The 16,644-nt window shown below is 56.7% G+C and overlaps 1 protein-coding gene across 2 annotated transcripts; it reads left to right on the top strand.

Moving 5' to 3' along the window:
- Window positions 1–2,715: 2,715 nt before the first annotated feature.
- Window positions 2,716–6,069, top strand: ADRA2A (adrenoceptor alpha 2A). 2 transcript variants are annotated; one of them, XM_032880197.1, is made up of 2 exons: window positions 2,716–2,824; window positions 3,256–6,069. In XM_032880197.1, the coding sequence occupies exon 2, from the start codon at window positions 3,289–3,291 to the stop codon at window positions 4,639–4,641; it is 1,353 nt and encodes a 450-aa protein (XP_032736088.1). In that variant the 5' UTR covers window positions 2,716–2,824; window positions 3,256–3,288; the 3' UTR covers window positions 4,642–6,069. The 2 variants fall into 2 exon arrangements, with proteins under 2 accessions (XP_032736088.1, XP_032736081.1); XM_032880190.1 differs by lacking the exon at window positions 2,716–2,824 and having other exon boundaries at window positions 3,179–6,069.
- The last annotated feature ends 10,575 nt before the right edge of the window (window positions 6,070–16,644 follow it).

Here is a 16,644-nt window from a genome sequence, read left to right as displayed (position 1 = left end):
TACTGGTCTCACAGACCTTAGTGCCTTGAAAGACCTCTCTTCTCATTTTAGTAAAAGACTCCAAACCCAGGAATTAAGGAACTGACTGGCTGTTTGGGGAGCATTCAGAAAATGTGGCAAGAGGTGTCATACACAGGCTAGCAGCAGAGAACCAAGAAAGGAAAGTACTTCAGCCTGCGTTTTCACTTTCTGTCTTGCTTCTGAAATGAGACGGGAGGACAGCAGCGTGTTCGCAGGGATAGGGAGATGGGCAGCGGAGGCTGTCCAGGACTCCCTCCTCAAGTTCTGTCAATAGCACCGTGAGCCCCAGACTGCCTTGGCCTTGGATTTTTGTGTCTCTCATCATTCATACTCGAAGTTCAGGGCTCCTGGTTGCTGTGCAAAAAAGAGTGTATCACCTGGCCAACTGAGCCTAGTGCCATGTTACTGCATCCTGCCAGGAGACTCAGAGCTGAGATTTGAGCAGGAGACTCGGAGCCGAGAATTGAGTAGAGGGTGGGAAGTGATGGGCTCAACAGAGGGAGGAAATTCTGTCTTCTCAGCTTTCTTTAGATCCTCCAGAAAAGGGCTTTTTGGCTCCTCAGAATTAAGACTAGTAGAGGAGTTCCCCCGACTGGATCAGAGATTGGGAGATGAAAGTCAAATGAGACTCTGCGAAGTGCTTTGAAAAGATACAGACTTCCTGACTATGTCCATCCAGAGATGCTGTTTCAGTCACTGTATCACTGGCGGGCTGTAGACATCATCTGGGGCCTAATGTAAGGCTCCAGGCCCTGCACTCCTCTCCAGCCCCCAGCCTGCACCCTGCCACCGGGGGAGGTGATCTGCTGGGTCTTGAACTTCCAGCTTAGGGGATTCCAGAAGGTATTCTGCTTTATCAGGTCCTTCAATTAGGTAACTTTTCTGTTAATCTCTCCCATTAACAGTGCCTATCCTCCTGCGCTTACGCTTAAACTGCCTGATCTGGAAAGCGCAGATAACACAACTCTGGCTGGTCCGCTGGCAACTGCCGAGATCTATGGTCTGGCAATCGGCAGGCTGAGAAAAACTAGCCCTTCACTTCGCTCCAGGCTATTCTGGTTAGAGAGAACACAGAAATGATTATCTCCTCTTTGGGCCAGCACCCCCCTCCTTAACTAAAAGACGGTGTGCATGCATCTGAGATGGGGGCGGGGAAGGGGAGGAGACTAGCTCTCCTGCCTCCACCAACACAAAATGGTTGGTGGCCGGCTAAAACTGGGCAATCATTAGGGTACGCCTCAGCCATCTCGGATCTGTGGGAACGGCGAGCCGTGTCTTGGCCAGGATGGGATGCCAGTCTTGGGTCGTGATGACTGCTGAGCCCTTCCCAATGTGACTTTCTCAGGCGAACTCCCACTCCCGACACACCAAGTATATACTTTAGGAAGATTTCTGCAACGTGACAAAATGCAATTTAAAATCTGGGTTCTCCTTTCCTGAGCTCGGACCCAAACTTGTCTTGAAAAAGGAGAAGGCGCTGTAGGCAAAGGACTGCAGAGGCGGAAGAAAGCGCCCGGCGTGGCGGCCGTAACGACGAGCCGCCAGCAGGTGTCAGTGCGCCCTCGCTCAGTCGCGGCGCGCGGCCGCCGCCTCCAGGACCCCTCCTCAGCGCCGTGTAAGGGGGCGCGGTCCAGACACCTCCCGCCGCCGGTGTCCGGCAGACTGCTCTGCGGCTCAGGCCGCACGTGGCCTGCTCTCCCCAGAGGGGAGCTTTGGACTCAGACGGGTCCCGCTCTCCGGGGGTCCGTCCCATTCCGCCCGAAGGGTTCGATCCGAACCCGAGCCTTCCTTTCTCATCAGGACCCCACTCGCCTCACCGCCAGGAGCCCTTGCGGGCGAGAGCGGCATGGCCCAGGACCAGGCTGCTTCGGGTGCTGCTGGTACCGGTGGGTGCTGTTCCCGATTCGGGCCAGTGTCCCCCACTCTCTTTCCTCCGACCCAGCTCGATGGGGGCACTCCCCGGTACCAGCTGCCCTCGGCTGGGCCGGCCCGGAGCTGCTCGGCCAATTCCCAGCAGGGGCCGCTCCCACTCCCCGGGCTCTTTAAACCCCTCGCTCCAGGTACCCGCCTCTCCAAAGAGCCCGTCCCGGCAGGGGAGCAGCGCTCCCCAAGGTCCCACGCGGGGCGAGGGCGCTAGACCCGCGGAGGGGAGGCGCAAGGGGCGGGGGAGGGTCGGTTTCCCACGTGGGGGCTGACGCCGGCTGCTCGGCAACGCCGGCTTGATCCTGGGGCTATAAAACCAGTCCACCGTGAGCGCGGCGGAGCAGCAGCGGCTCCGGCTTCGGTGCAGACGCCCAGGAGCCGGCGCGCCGCCTCCAGGCCACCCCCAGCACCTTCTCGCCCTAGCCCCGCGTTCCTGCCCCAACTCAAGCTGCCCTCGGACCCCGGCCGGTCCGGCTGCACTCAGCGCCCGCAGCTCGCCGGGCCAACGCCCAGGAGACCGTGTGCCTCGGCCGCGGCTCTCGGAGGGCCGATCGGCCACCTGCCCCGGCCCACCTGAGGACGGGGGGCGTCTTCATGCGGCCCGCACACGGCTCACCCCGCCGCCGTCGCCGCCCCCGAGCTCCGCGCGCCGAGCCCCAGCCCCAGCTGGGCACGCAACTTTGGAAGTCCGGCGGCGCTCGGAGAGAGGCGGCAGAGTCCGCACCCTGGCCCCAGCCCGGGCCCGGCCGGCACCGCCGCGTCTGGGGGCAGCGAGAGAGTTGGTAATCGCTTCGGGGATGTGAGAAGACAGACGTAGGACCCCAGGCCCGCATCGGCGCCCCTCGGCTGCCTCCCGGGGTGGGGGCGGGCCCCGCACACGGTAAGACCTCTTGCTTTCGCTCAGGCTCGAGAGTCAAGATAGAGCTAGATTTTAAATTTTCTGTCATCCCTCCAAGTGATCAGGCCACCGATGATTTCTGTTCTCCCTTCTTGAGGAATAAATCTCCCTTTCCCCATCGGCTCGACCTACTCTCTCCCGCCGCTTAGAAATAAAACTTGTGCGGAGCTGGGAAGGAGAAGTCGCCCCCCACGAGCGCCAGCAGCGCGGGCCGGGCGCCGTTCGCGGGAGCCGGGTCCATGGGCTGCTAGCCGCTCCCCAGCTCGGGCCGGTGTCCCCGCGGCCCCCTCCCCATGTGAGGCGCCGCAGGGCGAGCGGGGCGCGGGAGGAAGAGGAGGACCCACGGGCGCCGGGCCGGAAGGCAGCTGGCATCAGGCCCAGGCAAGCGGGCACCCGCGTTCATGTTCCGCCAGGAGCAGCCGCTGGCCGAGGGCAGCTTCGCGCCCATGGGCTCCCTGCAGCCGGACGCGGGCAACGCGAGCTGGAACGGGACCGAGGCGCCAGGGGGCGGCGCCCGGGCCACCCCTTACTCCCTGCAGGTGACGCTGACTCTGGTGTGCCTGGCCGGCCTGCTCATGCTGCTCACGGTGTTCGGCAACGTGCTTGTCATCATCGCGGTGTTCACAAGCCGCGCGCTGAAGGCGCCCCAGAACCTCTTCCTGGTGTCTCTGGCCTCGGCCGACATCCTGGTGGCCACGCTCGTCATCCCTTTCTCGCTGGCCAACGAGGTCATGGGCTACTGGTATTTCGGCAAGGCGTGGTGTGAGATCTACCTGGCGCTCGACGTGCTCTTCTGCACCTCGTCCATCGTGCACCTGTGCGCCATCAGCCTGGATCGCTACTGGTCCATCACGCAGGCCATCGAGTACAACCTGAAGCGCACGCCGCGCCGCATCAAGGCCATCATCGTCACCGTGTGGGTCATCTCGGCCGTCATCTCCTTCCCGCCGCTCATCTCCATCGAGAAGAAGGGCGGCGGCGGCGGCCCGCAGCCGGCCGAGCCGCGCTGCGAGATCAACGACCAGAAGTGGTACGTGATCTCGTCGTGCATCGGCTCCTTCTTCGCGCCCTGCCTCATCATGATCCTGGTCTACGTGCGCATCTACCAGATCGCCAAGCGCCGCACCCGCGTGCCGCCCAGCCGCCGGGGCCCGGACGCCGCCGCCGCGCCGCCGGGGGGCGCCGAGCGCAGGCCCAACGGCCTGGGCCCGGAGCGCGGCGTGGGCCCCGTGGGCGCCGAGGCCGAGCCGCTGCCCGCCCAGCTCAACGGCGCCCCCGGGGAGCCCGCCCCGGCCGGGCCGCGCGACGCGGACGCGCTGGACCTGGAGGAGAGCTCGTCGTCCGAGCACGCCGAGCGGCCCCCGGGGCCCCGCAGGTCCGAGCGCGGTCCCCGGGCCAAGGGCAAGGCCCGGGCGAGCCAGGTGAAGCCCGGGGACAGCCTGCCGCGGCGCGGGCCGGGGGCGACGGGGCTCGGGGCGTCGGCGGCGGGCCCAGGGGAGGAGCGTGGCGGGGGCGCCAAGGCGTCGCGCTGGCGCGGGCGGCAGAACCGCGAGAAACGCTTCACGTTCGTGCTGGCCGTGGTCATCGGCGTGTTCGTGGTGTGCTGGTTCCCCTTCTTCTTCACTTACACGCTCACGGCCGTGGGCTGCTCCGTGCCGCGCACGCTTTTCAAGTTCTTCTTCTGGTTCGGCTACTGCAACAGCTCGTTGAACCCGGTCATCTACACCATCTTCAACCACGATTTCCGCCGGGCCTTCAAGAAGATCCTCTGCCGGGGGGAAAGGAAACGGATCGTGTGAGCGCCGGGTCCACGACCCGCGAACAGACTGGCGCCCGCTGTAGTCGGCGGGGATCGAGGGGCGCATCTATGCAGTCCCAGCACACTGAAACCCGGGTCCTGCCTACTCGGTGTTTTCCTGGCCGGGCCTTGCTCTGCGGCCTCCTGTGGGCCTCTGCTCTTCCCTACTCCCCTCCCCCCAGGGAAAAGAACTGGCTGGGAGGGCCGCAGGCCCCCCAGTTGTTGTTAGGGTCCCTTGTGACTTGGAGCGATCCTCCTGGGTTCCTGGGCGTCCCCTAATCAGTATTGTTTCCTAAAGGTATTTTCACCTCCCTTGAGTCCAGCTGTCAGTGCAGATCAGAGCAAAAAAGCACTGAACGGACCCCAGAGGGTATGGTTCACGAAGGATTAAGGGATGGGGGTTACCCAGCCCTAGCTAATTGCTCTCTCTTTTCCCCCAACTCTGTTTTTAAAAAATGCTCAGGGCAGCCCTGCCCATCCTCCCATCCCCCCACTGTAAATAAACACTATTTTTGATAGTACACGCTAAGGTCCCCAGTGTCTGGGCTTGTGATGCTGTTGGAGATGCCTTTGAGGCAGACACATGGTCTTCGGTTCAGGCCCGGCCCCTTTGCAATGCAAGTCCCTTTCTGGTGACTGCCCCGTGGGGCTGGACCTGCTTTGAGATTCCCTGAGGGGGAAAAGTTTTCTGTCCATTGTTTTCCCCTGTGCCTAACAGCATAATTAATTGCCTTTTCCTATGTAAATATTACAAGGAGGGACCAAGACAGAAGTAAATGAACCTTTTTGCCTTGCAGCAGCCCTGTGTATAAAGCCATTATCCTCTGATGCACCCTTCGCCCTAGTAACTCACTTAAAAAGTATCTTTCCTGGGTCCCTCCCTCCCTCTTTCCCACCTTCCCTCTCTCCAGGGCCACTGCTTGAAGAATATGTATGTTTCTATCTTGTCTGTTTGTGCACCTGCCCCTCCTTCTCTGAAAGTGCTGACTGCAAGAAATCTTTTAGCTGCTGTTTTTAGATGGAGGAGTGGAAATTATGTGGAAGAAGCAAACCTGATACAATTTGCCCAAGGTAAACAGTTCAAAAAGACAAATGAGCCTGCCAAACTGTGCAGTTCCTGCCCCGGGAGCTCTTAGGTATCAAAGTGCTGTCCTTTCCCCCCTGCTTTTCTGGTTGAGATCATGTCATTGACGAACTCCCAAAATCAAGGGAGGAGGGCGGACACCTCGTGTTTACATCGAAGTTTCTACATGTTTTAGACAGAGACTCTTTAAGGCCTGCGCTCTTATTTCACTAAAGACAAACTAATGGCAGCACACGTTGCTAATGACAGTGGATTTTTTTTTTAATAAAAAGTTTACAGATCAAATGTGAAATAAATATGAATTAAATGTTTCTGTCTGTTATCTGAATTTCCAAAGCTTTACGACGCTGGGAACGTCCGATTATATATATATATTTTTTTTTCTTCAATTAAAATTTTTAAATTAAACAGTAGAGTACATTATAAAACACTCAACTTTGAAAGTGTGAGCAATGGCAAGGCTACCGTTTACCAAGTGTTTAAGATTCGTTTTAGGGCATGAGAGCGCGCATGCGTGCAACGGGGTGGGGGGAAGGGCGAAAGGAGAGGGAGAGAAGCTGAAATACCAGGGAGCCCATCCAGAGGCGGAAAGGTTTCTGAGCCCAACTCAGGGCTCCAAGCGGAACCGGAGGAGGGACTCCACGAAGGGCTCCCCACCCAAGTGGGAGCTCACGACCCTGCTATCGTGACCCTGGCAGACAAGAGTCTGAAGCTTAACTGACCAAGCCACCCAGACGCCCTTTACTAGGGGTCTCTGTGCGCTGGACGCTATCGTGAGCCCATTGTAGGCTCAGCTTCATTTAATCTTGCCCTCAAGCCCTATGAGGTAGGTACTATTATTATCTGCCTTGTACAGGTGAAGATACTGAGTCTCAGAGGGCAAGTGATTTGCTCAAGGTTAACAAGTGGCGGAAAGGCATCCCACCCAGCTTTGTCGGGTTCCGGGGTCTGCAGGCTGAGCCTCAGAGCCCTGCCAGAGTCGTTCACACTAGCGAGGGCTCCCAGCAGGGAAGTCTCTACGCAGAGAGTGGTAGATACACAAAGTATGGGATACCGTCCAAGTGTGTAGATCTACAAAGCGTTAGATGCTGCAAAGTGTCTGTGTGCCCTGAAGTGTGTGTACACCTCAAAATGTGCGTAGACCCCGAAGTGTGCAGTATACTTCAAAGTGTGCATGACTCCTTACAGTGTGAGGATCTGCAGCCTGCGGTATACAGCTCAAGGTGTGGTCTCTGCACAAAGTGTGGTGGAGACACCGGCACAGAACCGTGTCTTGGTTGATGGCGTGAACGGTCTCCGGCCGAAGGCACGGATCCTTCCTGTGCGTTCCTGTAGTATCCGTTTCCGCTCTGCTGTCTAGGCAGGCTTCAGACCCTCACCCTGTGGTTCTGGTTCTGTGACTTTGAAGCTGAACATGTAGAAACTTCTGTGACTTTGAAGCTGAGGGCCTTGAGAGACCCAGAAATCCAGCCCCTCCTAGTCAGAGAGGAACTGACTTACGCAGGGTCCTACAGCTCTGGGGACATGCTGCCTCGTTCAGTTTAGCAGCAGCTGATGGACGTGCAGTCCTGATAGAAGAGAGCCGCTCGTGCAGGAGCTGGGTTTGAGGGCAATTGAGGCACAGGCGGTGGTTTGGGGAAGACGGAACTGTAAGGCCAGCTGCCTCTAACACATGTGCAGACCGACGCTGGACATCCCCCCAGAAGCAGGTCCTCGGCTCTCCCTGAGCTGTTTCTGTCCCCTCTGGGCAGTACAATGCAGTGTCTCTTACCTTCCTTACCTTCCTTGAGTTGGGAGTGAGGGTAGGTGTGCAGGGGTGAGAGAGTGGAGAGCCTGGAAGGGGCCTGGGGGAGGGAAGACAATGGTTCTGAGAGGTCTTTGTGTGGGGGGGAAGTTCCTGCCGTCACTGGTCATCTGAGCCTGCCGACAGAAGAGTGGGCAGGCCCTTGGCCTCTCGCCCAGGGGTTTCATGAGCCATGGCCTCTGGCACCCAGGCTGGCTGCCTGGTGTGGTGCCGGGCCCTGCTTCCCCCCCACCCCCACTTCCCACTCCAGGGCACCTCTCGCCCCAAAGGCAAACACTACCAGACAATAGGCAATCCTGGCAAGCCCCCAGGAGCTGGGCTGTGTGTCCCAGACAAAGGAGCAGATACAAACACTGCCGTTGTTGACTCTCTGTTCAGTTCTGTCTGCCCGGGAGGTGTTGGCCTTGCCCTCGCCCCAGAGGCCCTGCTGCTTGGGAAAGAGACAAGTATGAGCAATGGTGGCACACAGTGCAGGCCTCAGGTGCGCACCCCCCTCCCCCATTCCAGCAGCAGAGAAGCCTCAGAGATGGATGGTTCTGGGGAAGGTGGGGGAGTGAGGGCTAGAGTCCAGACTTCGGGGCTGGGTTTCTGAGTTCACAGTGGTCGTCCCTGCTTGCTCCACGGAGGGCTCAAGCAACAGCCTGCGGGGGGCGGGGGGCTGTGCGGGGCAGGGGGAAGATTTAAGGAGAAGTGGCCCACGGGGGGATCTTTGCCTAAGGATCAGGAGATAAGATTTTCCCCACACCTTCCTGTCCGCATCTCCTCCTGACTGTGTAGGCCAGGAGAATCTGTCTTTGCAGCTGAACCTCCTATTTTATGGAACTTTGGTTGAGGTATCAAAAGCCACTGGCTTTTGGGTGTGAAGCATGTCTTGCCAGATTTACTCCTGGGAGGCGCCTTGAGCTGGGGAGGGCTAGTGCCCCGTTTGAGCCCAGCTGCAAGCATGGCCTTCTCCCTGTAGTTCTCTGTTCAGCTCAGCTGTGCTAAAGGCCTGCAGGGGAGCATGGGAAGCACTTGGCCTTTCCCTCTCTGTGAGTCTATAACTGAATCAGAGTCAAGGGCCAGAAATGCCCGCACATGTCTTCTGCCCCCGCGTGGTGCTGCTGTTCAGGGACCTGAGACCCTCATAGGCCATTGGGTGGTGTGGCATCCCGGAGTTGCTCCAGAAGCCTCCTCCTTGTGGTTCCTCTGTCCTGTGACTGATCTCCAAAGTGAATTCTATTTTGCTGTTGGATGAGGAAGTTGCCTATAAACCCAGGACCCCCTCTGTGCCTGCTGTGTGCCAAGCACCACGCTGGGCACCTCGAGAAGGTTCTCTTCGTCTGTGTATGTGCCTGCAGGGCCTGGCACTTGCCCTGCGGGAGGTAGCTGAAATTAGGTCCTGCCCTGGGCTTTGGAAGACTCCATGCTGCGTGGGGAGACAGGAGGTGCTGGGGGAAGCCTTAAGTAACCAAACCCTGGTGACCGTGTGGCGGGGGTTGGGGGTGTGGGGGGGTAGGGGGGTGGGGGGCCAGTGGAGGTCTAGGCCCGCTGAGGGCATTGGGCATTTCTCTGGGCCATGAGTGTGCAGTGAGGGAGAGGTCACTGTGGCTGGGAGCTCAGGGGATAGGATGTGGGAGGCAGGGTGCCAGGACCTTGGCTGAGGGAGGAGGGGTGGGAAGAGAGCTCTAGTTCTAGTAGCTGAGCCCTGTGGAAGGAGTGCCAGGCACACCCAGGCACACCCAGGCCTCAGACCTTGACTTTCATTTCTCCAACCCCATCCCTGGGGATGGCACTGTGAGCGCTTGTGCCATTTGGGTCCACCAGTCAGGAAGCCTCCCTCCCCACCTCAAGTAGAGTAGCAGGACCCAGTATCCAGGCCCCTGGCTTTGCCAGAGCCAGGACTCCTCATCAGGCCTAGCCCTCAGGCCTCCGCCCTGGGCCCTGCCACCCTGGGAGTCCGGGATGCATGAGGGGACGTCTTCCTCAGCAGAGGGTGTGTCTGCGAGGGAAGACATGTGAGGTCACCAAGTACAATCACAAACACGAGGGTTTGTTTTGAAAATAACATTGATCTCTTCGATTTCCAGAGATCCTGGGGATTAGAGTTAAATTAAAAAAAAAAAAAAATGGAACAGGGCCTGTTGGAAGGAGTGTGGGCATTAGGAGGCCCAAGTTCTAGTCCCACCTTTGTTTTTTACAACTGGTGACCTTGGGCAAAGCCCTTTCTGAGCCTCCGTTAATTATGAAAATGGTTGGTCTATGTCAATGTTATTTAAACGTGTGTTACATAGAGTTTAACTTCAAAATCAATCTCAGTTTCCCACTCTCTCTCTTCCTCTCTCACATATGTACCATCTGTCTCTTGGTCCATCTGTCTACCTATCATCCACCACTGAGATACTGAGTGAAATGACCTTTAGCAGGAACCTTTTCTTCAGGACCTCACAGAGCCTTGGGATTCTCTGAGAGGGGATAATATGGCGGCCTGTGTTTCCCAAACTGCCTGGACTGCGGAATTTTATTTTTCATAGAGCAGCTCAGAGACTCACATTTGCTGGAACACTTGTTGGGTAATGTTGGGCTAAGACATCTCACTGGGCCTTTCTGTTGATCCGTTTTAAGATTCTATGAAAGACTGACTCTGCTTTCTCCTTGTGTCTCTGCCTCAGGTAAGCCACTGGGCAGGGCCAGAGGTTGTCCTTGGGAATAAGTGGCTAAAAGAGTCATGAGCCTCACTGAAAATTGGAGTGGAAGTGGAAGTTTGGTGTGTTTTTCAAATGTGGGCTCTACCTTTATGTATGTGTGTACATGTGAATAAGTGTATGTGTCACGTGTGTGAAGGGCTATGTGTACGTGTGTGAGAATGTATGTGAATGTGTATGTGTGTGCACATGTGTCTCCATGTGCAAACAGATTCAAGATCTCTTTCTGGGGATATTTTGCTCACCAGGACCTGGGGTGGCAGCATCAGGGAAGTTGAGGGCAAATGTGTGTATCCCAGAGGAAGAGGTCACAAAGGGAATTAAAGGGGACTGCAGTATTGTGTCCTTGATTCTCATCACAGTTGGCCCCTCTCCAACTTGTGATTTGGCTCCTCCTTCTCACCCCCAGGGCTGGAATCCTCATTCCCTACCATGGTAATGGGGCTTATTAGAGCTTATTGTCTCAGGAGGACAGGATGATGGAATGTGGACATTTTGGAGAGGCCAATGCTGGTTCTCCAGCAGGTATTTTTTTAAGCAGCAACTCTCCATGGAAGAGGGAATTTATGTGATTCCAGAGCATTCAGGATGGTTTGGGAGGCCAAGCTGGACTGGACTTTAAGTCTCTCTCCATCTGTCAAGGGCAGGAACTTGGGGCCTCTCTGGAATCTGTATCTGAAAAAATAAGATGGTGCCCTAAGACGGCGAGTAAAGAGAGATTAAAAAGGGGACTATTAACAGGTGCAGGCAAGCTGAAGGGGAGCCCACAAATGGTGGTGAAGCCGCTTGGGAGTGCACAGTGGGGGCTGTGAGCACCCTCAGCCTGAGGGGGTGAGGGGAGGGAGCTGTTACCAAAACCGTTAGAACTGCAGCTGTGGGAGGGGAGCCTGGTGGGCGCTGTGGGCCGTGGGCCGCTGCAGCCATTGCCAGACTGTGCCTGGACAGGGGCAACCCAGAGAATCAAATCCGTGCCTTCACTCTCAGTCCCACATTGGAGGGCTGCCCTTAGCCAGAGTGCAGTGAGCGCCGGAGAGAGTCAACGTGAGGCAGCGGCTCCTGGGGACAGCCTTCTGGACTTGGAACAGGATGGACAAAGGCAGAGGCTTTGGCCAGAGGGGCAGACCAGGAACAGCCAGGGTAGGACCCAATGCTCGAGAGCAGCCAGGTGCTACCACTTTGAGGGACAGACTGGAGGGAGGCCGGTGGCTTGGTTCCTTCCGTTTGTCCACGGGCCAGTTGCATGGGTCACTGGGCAGCTGTAGAAGAAAAACAGACCCTCCTTCCATCCATTCTGTGGTGGGTAATGGCAGAGTGTGCCTGCGTACAGAGACATAGACACACAGACATAAGCGGACTCAGACACACGGACCGTCCTCCCTGCCCGCAGGTGAGTCAGGTGAGAGAGAGCCCAGGGAACCATGGGGCGGGCTCTTGATCAAAGCCCTCCAGGCTCTCCTCATGCCTGTGGCTTGGTGCCAGCTTAGGAGCTGCCAGGTGGTGACCCACAAAGCTGGGGCTTGGTGAGGAGTGGTGAGGACTTTCCCGGGTCAGTGACCCCACCTGTCCCCGGGGTACACTGGGGATTCTGGGGTTCCTTCCTTAGCACCTGTGTGTACCTTGTAGCCTTCCTTTTCAGCAGATCCTCACCTTAAAGTTTCTTTTTTATGCCTTGGCCTCAGGAGTTTTAATGAATGATGAATCCATTCATTCATTCAACAATTCTTTTTGGGAACTGTCCCCAAACTAAGATCACTGATCTTGCTCTGTGCTCAGTGCTGGGGACAGAGTGGTGAACAAGATACCGAGGGGCTTTGTCTCGCCACATACCTTTCAGAGGGAGACAGATAGTAAGTGGGCACCGTGGAGTAGTAAGCAGGATGATGGGGGGGGTACTGTGGGTGATGGGGACTCACTGCCAGGGGGCCTGGCCTGGGCTCAGGCACTGGGGAGGATCCTCCCAAGTGACAGCAGGATGAGAACTGAGGGTTGGGCGGGAATGGGTCTGGCAAAGACCGCGGGGGTTGCGGGGGGAAGCCTCGTCTGTTCAACTCAGCAAAGCCCACTTTGGTGGGACTGGGCGTGAGAAGCTGAAAGGCAGGTGGGGAGGGTGGGGGGCAGGGCCTGTCACACAGCCACCTGGAAAGATTTGTCTTGAGGGCAATGGGGAGCCACTGCAGAGCTTTTGGGGGTGGGAGCAAAATCCATCGATCATTCTGGCTGTGGCTGGAGGCTAGCTGGGTGGAGTTGAGAGCAGTAACCCAGAGCCGACCGTGGCCTGGCCAGGGAGGTGACATGACCCTCAGGAAGCCAGGGCTCCTGCTGTCCCTAGGGTCACCCAAGGGCAGTGTCAGTCCCTCCCTTTGCTGACCCAGTCACTGGGATTTCAGAGGTACCCTTGCCGTGAAATACTGTTACCCCCACCGCCCCCATCGTGGATTTCCATCCTTAGCGGTTCCTGGACTCAGAGCTTCCCGGTCAGGGTTCCATGCAGTCATCCCCTTGGGCAGGTAACTTGGTTGGCCTTGGCGCTATGTAGGTCCAACCTGGCCTGACACACTTCCGTCTCCCAGCCTCGGTGGTTGTGTCTACCACAGGCCAGGGAGGAACCCAAGCAGGCTGAGCGGCCGAAGACTGGGGGGCCACGCAGGGGCGGATGAGGGTTTGCAAGCGCTCAGCACCCCAGAGCTCCTGCTCGGAGCCGAGAGATACCTGATAAGCCCCAACATGGGGACTGTCCCTGCTCACTGCTGTGCCAGGCCTGTCCAGGCCCCTCTGCGAGAAAAGCCTTCTGCTTGCCAGGAGTTTGGGGAGCCTGGGACTTGACACGCCTGTCTGCTCTGCCTGCCCCTGGAGCTCCGAGCAGCCGGCTCACGGTTCCTGGGGGGTCTGTTTCTGTCATTTTCCACTTGTTTGTTGGCTTGAAACCCAATCCTTACACTTTCAACATTTGCTTGCTTGAGAGGGATCTGCCTCTCTGAGGCATTCCCGGAGGGTCCCAGGTCTTGGAGGGAATGGCTGGTGTTCCTGAGAAGGGCGTTTTAAAGGTAAGACACTGGGGTTAGAAAGATGGGATTCCCATCCTGGTTCTGTCCCTTGGCTTTGATTGTAACCTCGAGCAGGTGACCAAGCCTGTTTCCTCACTGTGACTTGGTCATAGTTCCTAGTGTTTTGGTGGGTTCCCCAGGGCAGTGCTCGCCAGAAGGCAGGAACTTTTCCACCCCAGACTGAGAGCTGGAGGCTGGGGTCTGCTCATGGAGCTGCTCCGGGCTGGGCCAGGGTGGGCTGGCCAGTTGGGGGCGGCCAACAGCATGCCCGTAGAGCCAGTGTTTCGGGGTGATCTGTGACCTGTGAGAGGGATGTGACCTCTTAGACTCTTGGCTTTCTCTTTTCCAGCCCAATGAAAGAAAGACCTTGTGTTCTTCAGTAGAGTGAGAAAGTGGGAGCGGATGAATGCTGAGGCCTGTGTAAGACCCATGATGACCACAGTGGTCTCCAGAGCAGCAGCCCCCAAATCAAGGTCTCCTGGCACCCAGGATCCTGTTCTTTGCTGCCTTGTTCCCCGCAGGTGGGTTTTACGGTCTCCTGATCCCAGCTCTCTCATTTCTTCCTCCATAACCGCCCAAGCTGTCGTGCACGGGGAACACCACGCACAGTCTTCCCCAGCTGCCTCAGGAAATCACACCCAAACTGCAAAGCCAAGCTACACCGCAGTACTTTTTAATTTTAATGGAGGAAAGGAGCCGAGGTTTGGCATTAATTTTCCCAGGGCTTAGAACATGGGTCTGACTCCCTGCCAACTTCTCTCGCTGTCCCTGAAGGCTGCCGATGCCCAAACGGGACTTTTCCGCTCATCCTCTGGAGCTCTGCGGGAGGGTCTGCTCGCCGCCGCTCTTCTTGCTCATGTGGCTTTCGAGCCAGGGCCTGGCGTCTTCGCCAGATCCACTGTGCCCACATCGTAGGGAACTTTTGGTCACAAGAGCTGGAGATGTAAAGCAGGAGGAGAGCATGAGAAATGCAGATACTCTGCCTTCGGAAAGCCATCTCGCCTTCCAGCCACTGGTCGCCGGCCTGTTCTCCCACGGTCTCCGGCACCTGGGGAAGAGGAGCTCGGGTGCTGGTGTTAGACAGATGTGGGCGGCTCTGTGGCCTCATTTCTGGCTGTCTCTGTGACCTTGGACAAGTTGTTTCCTTTTCTGGAGTTTCACTGTCCTTCTCTGAAAAATTGGGTAAGATCTTATCTTTTTCCACAACGTCCTGGCTGCGTGGTTATCGTGTCATATCCGTGTGCTTATGGTGTTCTACCTGTGGGAGTGTCCGTTTCACGCAGGGCAGGGCTTTGTTTCCTGCTGAGTCCCAGGCACCTCCAGCCCCCAGTAGGTGTCCACTGAGCCTTTGTCGGATGAATGGGCGAATGACACGTGATGTGACGGGGGGCACCCCACACGGTAGATGGGACCTTCGGGAACCGCGCTCAGACACACAATGGCAGGCACACAGGTGAATCCATCGTGTCAAGCGTGAAACAGGCACACGCTGTGGGACCCTCCCTGCATACGCATGCCCACTGGGTGGGGCGGAGCGGAATCTGCTCTCGGGGACCAGACGGAGCAGTCTGTGGCGGGAGGGCTTCCTCCAGCTTGGTAAGGGCCCTCTCCTAAAGGTCCTCATGCAGTGGTAGGTCTAGTAAAAGGGCTTTTCGCTGGCTTTGGTGGAAGCCACTGAAATCTCTGGCTCTTCTGACCTTCATGAGCTGTGGTTCTGCTGTTCCTTGGTGCCTGATACGACTAGAAATGAAGGCAGGTGCTCCAGGCTGTGTGGACTGGCCTGCAGGCTGTAGACCCTGGAGCCTGAGGATCATGGAGGGATCCCCAGAGAGCACACCTTTGTGCAGAGCCTGGAGGGGTGGAGGGGTGTGTGTGTGTGTGTGTGTGTGTGTGTGTGTGTATGGTATATAGTATATGTGATAAAAATATATACGGGATACGGCAGATATGCTACATATTCATCTCCTACGACAGTGGGATGGGTGTGTGGGGATGTGGAAAGGGTTTCAGGTTTAAACCCAGACAGCTGGTATATTAATCAGGGTTCTGCAGAGGAACAGAACCACAGGATGTATGTGTGTATACATTTCTCTCTCTCTTTCCATTGTCTTTCTCTCTCGCTCATTTCTACTTTTTTTTTTTAAAGATTTTATTTATTTATTTGACAGAAATCACAAGCAGGCAGAGAGGCAGGCAGAGAGAGAGAAGGGGAAGCAGGCTCCCTGCCGAGCAGAGAGCCCGATGCGGGACTCGATCCCAGGACCCTGAGATCATGACCTGAGCCGAAAGCAGAGGCTTAACCCACTGAGCCATCCAGGTGTCCCTCTCTCGGTCATTTCTAAATCTGTCTCTCCAACATATGTGCATACCTGTCTATGCCTCTGTCTACACATCCATCCATGCACCCACCCATCCATCATCATCATCATTTACCATGTGGATTTACTTTAGAGAACTGGTTCACACAATTGTGGAGGCTAGAACAACACCTCCAACACCTGCAGGATAGGTGGGTGGGCCGGAGGCCCAGGAAGAACCGCAGTTTGAGTCCAAAGCTAGTCTGCTGGCAGAATTTCCTCCTGCTTGGGGAAGGTCAGTCTCTCCGTGGAGGCCCTCAGCTGACTAGGCGAGGCCCACCACCACCACAGGGAGCTAACTGCTTTACTCAGAGTCTGCTGATCTAAATGTGAATCTCCTCTAAAAATGCCTTCACAGAAACATCTCGAATAACGTTTGACCAAGTATCTGGGGCTAGCCAAATTTGACACATAAAACTGACCATCCCAGATGGGTTTAAAACAGAACTCTGATCTAGATGTTTGTACTCAGAGCAGTGGAGTTGGGGGTTGGGGACAAGTGTTCTTGTTCCAGCTTTCAGCCCATGTACAAAAGGTGGTTTCAGCTCATTAAGCCTGGTCCTGACTCCATGGGAAAGGACAAGAAAGGGGTCAGAAGCAATCAGTTTGTGTGATTCACGGCTTCACCATCACTGTCATGGTGGCCCCTGGGGGGCAACAACACACCCCACCCTCTATTTTGCTTTCTGTGTGACTCTACTCCTCGATGTCACTCCTCATGAGACTGTGAGGGGGGAGCCTCAAGCCAGGGAGACTTTGTTTGTGCATTAGTAGCTGCTTCTGGGTTCTCTGTGATGTGGCCTGGACCCGGCAGGGCCTGGGCCTTCCCACCCCTCTCACGGATCTTCAGGCAGCCCTGGGATGTAATCCCTGTTCATGGGACTGGTCCAGAAACACTCACTGTAATTCCCCCGCCCAGCACTTGTTATAGCTTGCTCTTGGCTGTACTGGTGACCAATGTGGTCACTTGTTTGCTTGTGTTAAATTTGTTTTGTTTTGGATCTGGCACCTGCTGCTGTCTTCTGAGCCTT

Source organism: Lontra canadensis, unplaced genomic scaffold (genome assembly GCF_010015895.1).
Source record: "Lontra canadensis isolate GAN:19392208 unplaced genomic scaffold, GSC_riverotter_1.0 scaffold3, whole genome shotgun sequence".
In the NCBI taxonomy this organism is placed as follows: domain Eukaryota; kingdom Metazoa; phylum Chordata; class Mammalia; order Carnivora; family Mustelidae; genus Lontra; species Lontra canadensis.
The sequence above is the reverse complement of the archived record's forward strand: the minus strand, read 5'-3'. Positions and strand labels throughout refer to the sequence as shown.

Excerpts from the sequence above, each read along its gene's own strand:
- ADRA2A (XM_032880190.1), top strand. The coding sequence starts at position 3,244 with ATGTTCCGCCAGGAGCAGCCGCTGGCCGAGGGCAGCTTCGCGCCCATG.